The 4,819-nt window shown below is 37.8% G+C and overlaps 1 protein-coding gene across 1 annotated transcript; it reads right to left on the reverse strand.

Moving 5' to 3' along the window:
• Nucleotides 1-2,005: 2,005 nt before the first annotated feature.
• LOC143857107 (protein FAR1-RELATED SEQUENCE 5-like) lies at nucleotides 2,006-3,616 on the reverse strand. The gene is made up of 3 exons (XM_077367380.1): nucleotides 3,185-3,616; nucleotides 2,122-2,829; nucleotides 2,006-2,026 (listed from the first exon to the last, which is right to left on the reverse strand). Exons 1-3 carry the CDS (start codon nucleotides 3,614-3,616, stop codon nucleotides 2,006-2,008), a joined length of 1,161 nt encoding a protein of 386 aa, XP_077223495.1.
• Between the last annotated feature and the right edge of the window lie 1,203 nt (nucleotides 3,617-4,819).

Consider the following 4,819-nt stretch of genomic DNA (forward strand, 5'->3'; position numbering starts at 1 on the left):
CAGGATTTGGGAACATCGAGCCAAAAGTGTCCAATGGAGCCAGAGGTCTAAAATTGGTTGGAGCTCGACCCACACATAGCCAAAAAATCAAATGGAGCGTCCTGGATTCGAATGGAAGGTGCCTGTGTACGAAAATATCTCGAATATTTTTGTTCATTTATGTCTATTCACATAGGGTGATTTTTGAACATTCAAAAGCCTACCCAAAATAACAATTCACTATTTTTTATTTTTTTTACAATTCTCCCCTTTCTTTCTAGAATTTCTTGCCTATTCACTCTCTTAACCGTAAGCCTAAACTATGTACAATGAAAGTAGGACCAACGAGACTCCGATGGACGATCCGATTCAAAATAGATGGTGATCCATTCTCAATAAGGTCCAAAAAACACTCTGAAAAGGATCAGACTGATAAGGGACATGAACGAATTGTGCCCAAGACAGAGGTGGATCCGATCCAAAGTAAATAAACTTTTCATTAGTCAATTGTGCTAGGTGTTTAATCAATTAAAAGATCATAACCATTGGATTTGAACTTTTGGTTGCTATTAAATGAGAACCACCGGTTAGTTTTGTTCTACCGTCCATCCATGTAGGGCTTTTGAGATGAAAGCCATTGATCAAACATACATTCTACCGTCCATATGCAAGGCATTCGAAATGAACAGCTTCGATCAAATGCACATGGGTACAGCAGAGATCCAAGCAAACTACCTATTGGTATTGGAGAGGCCTAAAAACACATTTATCAATGCAAATAACTTTACTCTCTCTTGGGCTCTGCCCAAATCCACAGCAGAAACAAGCTGTCCAGAACCAATGTCCCATGAATTTTAAACACATTTTCCCCAAACTGTCATCCACAAAAAAAAATGTCCCCACATTAATCAAAGATGAGCGCAAACATAATAAATTGGAGTCTTTCTCCTCGCCGGAATCTTACACCTTCACCAGAATATACCTCTAACCTCACCATAATTCCATTTCCCAATTCAGACAAAGACACAGAAATGATGTGAGGTAAAAATGAGGGCATTTGATTGTCAAAGATTCAAGGAGAGCAAAGTGGAGTGAAGGTGTGTGTCTCTTTATCCAAATGAGGTAGCAGTCATTATCAAAAGTTGAACATATTTGTTCCATCAGAACTTGTATTTTTCACTCTACTGAGAAGGAAAGTGCAACAAGTAAAAATTAATTCCTCTTGACTCCTTGTATTTTTCACTCTATTGAGAAGGAAAGTGCAACAAGTAAAAATTAACGCCTCCTGGCTCCTGGGTCAACAATGAAAAGTATTGAATACACGAAGATGCAATCCCAAGTAAAGGGAAAATAAGATCAAAGTGAAGTTTAAGGCTTATTCAAAATTCAGAGAGCATGAGATGGGTATCAAAAACATGAGGCCTGTTGGGACAAAGAAAAATTGAGAGAGCATGAGATGGGTATGAAAAACATGAACAAAGAAAATAGTTTCTAAATTGTTATAATCAGTTTTTACACATGACAGATGGGCAATCTTGATTTATTTGAAGGAAGAAAAGCCTATAAGCCAATGCCTAAATTTCACGTGTGACTTACACTTAAATAATGAAAGAAAAGCTTGAAGCACAATCCACATTTTACTTGTAAAACTTCAATGTTGTGTTTTTGAAGACTTTCAAAGATGAAAATAAGAGGTCCTTTTGTGGTCTCATCCATTACCCACATTGCAATACAAACCTTCGTCACATTTCCAGTTCAAAACCTGAAAAGAAAGAAAGCTTCGTCAAACAGATGCGATGTCGAAGTGAACTTCACCATTGCAAATGGGAGGATCCCCACATCATTGCCTTCTCAACAAAATTCCTTACAAATTATCATTGCCTTATCAACAAAATTTCATATACACAGGCTATTGAAGCAATAAACAATTATTCTATTATCGACACAAGCTACCACATACCTATGCGAATCTACAAAATCACGAAGCAATATCCGCGTGCATTGACTCTTCATGTTCGTCATCCTCTTACTCATCCCTTAAAGTCATCTATTTCGAAGCAAGAAAAATGAAAAAATTACAACATTGATAAAGACAATTAGTAAGAATAAGAAATTGAAGAGGTTGACATAAGAAATCCAAACCTTCTGTTTCTTTTTATTTTCTTGTCCACATGTTGTCATGTAATGGCCAATTTCTTCACATTTCTTACACCTTCGTATCTGCTTTGGTTGGGATTGGGACTTTTCTATCGGGGATTTGAACCGGGTAGCAACCTTTGGACGGCCCTTGGTTCTTACAGGTTGGGGGTCGCGAATAGAAATCTCAACTCCTTGGCTAACAAAGTTGGTTACTACTTCGCTCCCACTGTTTGCCAAATCAACTTCCTTGTCTCTCATCTCCTTCTCAGAATCCAACAACCAAGCATCAAGGGTTTCATTCACCTTCTTGAAAAGAGTGTTATTATCTTTAAACCTATCTAGAAGTGTTTGAAACTTTGTTATTAGGCACCATCTGTGAAGTGGAGATACGTCATTATTATCCAACTCTCTCATAAACACTCCACTATCCACACGATATCTAACCCCAGTTGTCCATCTATTTAAGATATATTGTTGGGGAATGCTCATCAATAGCTTCTTGGACATAATGCGGAGTATGTGTTTGCATAAAATTCCTTTCGTCTCGAACATCGCGCACTCACATGTTGCCTTTACCCCTTCAGATTCATCGTACACAACTTTGCACCATTTCCACTTCTCATCAACACTTAATCCAACTTTGTATACGGCCACGATGCCACTCTTTTCCACCTTCTCATGATAACAGTCAATACTATCCTTAAATTCTGCCTGAAATATGTCAAACATTGTCTTCGTATAAGACTTACTAGCTTCTTCTTCCAATTTGCTCCTTGAAACAAGTACAGGCTTCGTAGTTTTAGACTTGAATCTTCTTGGGATTCCGCTTTACGGCGTTCAATAAGTGCCCTATCATATTGCTCTACGAATTCTTTTAAGCTTGTGTTCTGATTTACATATCCATCAAAGAAAGAATTGATGCTTTCACTGCGCGCACTGGATGTCATGCCAGCAGTGAATGTGTCCCTGAAATATGCTGCACCCCGTGGGTCCGTACATCCCACATTTTTGCTAACCATATGTTTTTCTCAATATGATATTTCTGAATCAAATTTTTCCATGCTACCTCACAGTCTTCCTTTTGTCTCGTGTAAAACCATTTCTTGTAATCCTTGGAAAATTCAGTAGTGGGATCTCGCATTAATGGAACATGCTCAAGTAGATGCTTACTGATGTGCCAAGAGCAAAATCTGTGATGCGTATTTGGAAAGACGGTTCTGATAGCATTTCGCATCGCCCCATCCATATCTGTGATGATACAACCAGGAGCTCTCCCGAACATGCAGTCCAACCACTGCTCAAATAGCCATGTAAATGTCTCTTCTGTTTCGTCTGCTATTAGCGCACATCCAAATAAGGTGCTCTGCCTGTGGTGATTTACTCCAGTAAATGGTGCAAAAGGCATTCGAAACCTGTTCGTCCTATACATTACATCAAACACAATGACATCACTAAAGGTTAGATATGCATCTCTAGCTCGTGAATCGGCCCAAAACATTTATCGCAAGTTACCATTAATATCCAACTCTATTTTGAAAAAAACGTTTGGGTCCTCTGATTGTTTCGCTTGGAATTTCTATGCTACCAAAACGCCTTCTTGCCCCATATTATTCACCCTCTGTTTTCTCAAATGGCAAACCACTTGATTTGTCGTTATAGAACTACCTGATCCTTTATATGAAACATTAATGGCCTTCGCAATATTAGCAGGATGAATTGAGGCTGTACTCAGGTCGTCCATCAAATTCTTAACTACCCGAGTCTTGATAAATTTGTTATGCGAATGATGCATTTGTCTTTTCAGTGGAGAAGTAAGCTCATGACAATGTACATCTTCAAAAGCTTTAACTTTCCACTTCCCATCAATTAATGAGATATCCATTTTCACTTTACAACCCTCCCTGACAGTCCGACGTGGCTTCACAACTCTATCAACCACCACATTTTTAGCTTTACTGCTTTTGAACCCTGCTCTCTCACAAACAAATCTCTTAAATATCACTTTCTGTGTTATCTTCGACTTATAAGTTGATGATTTTCGTACTCCAAAACCGGTGGCCAACCCATATATATTATAAAACTCGTATGCATCATTTTCACTATCAAATATCTGATCCAAAAAGAGTTTCTTACCCAAATTCCTCTCACCACCATCATCAATATCAATAAATTCTACACCGCCCTCCTCATTTGGATCTCCCTCCTCATTTGGGTCTACCTCCTCATCAACAGATATATATCCCACCTCACTTTCATCATTTCCTAACATATCACCAACCATAATCAGTATATTAGCGTCAATATCATCAATTGATAAACCAAAATCTATACAGTCTCTATCATCCATTAACTTGAGTACACTTCTTCAATCCCTTCACTTCAAGACAATCAAATAAAACAAAAAACATGTAAGCCAAATCAATGTCAATTACATAATAATAAACCAAAGCATAAACATAAGCACAAATCTATAGAAATGCTTGGTTTATCCAAATCACCAAATAACCAACAGGAACAGCAGAAAAACCCATGAACTCCGAATCTTTTTAAATACAAAAAATCGCCACATCTAGATACATTACTCTATCATAGCATCGACATCGAAGTTACCAACAAAAGCCATTAAAACACAAAAAACCCCTCCAAATAAGTTAAAAACCCCACCAAAAAGAGAAAATGAAAGGGGAAAAGAGATAAAAGC

This window comes from Tasmannia lanceolata, unplaced genomic scaffold (genome assembly GCF_043159265.1).
Source record: "Tasmannia lanceolata isolate RefF3 unplaced genomic scaffold, GAP_Taslan_0.1 ptg000024l, whole genome shotgun sequence".
NCBI classification, from domain to species: Eukaryota; Viridiplantae; Streptophyta; class Magnoliopsida; order Canellales; family Winteraceae; genus Tasmannia; species Tasmannia lanceolata.

Excerpts from the sequence above, each read along its gene's own strand:
- LOC143857107 (XM_077367380.1), bottom strand. The coding sequence starts at position 3,616 with ATGTTTTGGGCCGATTCACGAGCTAGAGATGCATATCTAACCTTTAGT. Across the intron at positions 2,830-3,184 it reads GACAAAAGGAAGACTGTGAG|GCAGAATTTAAGGATAGTAT; the intron begins GTAGCATGGAAA and ends GACATATTTCAG. Across the intron at positions 2,027-2,121 it reads AAAATAAAAAGAAACAGAAG|ATGACTTTAAGGGATGAGTA; the intron begins GTTTGGATTTCT and ends GCTTCGAAATAG.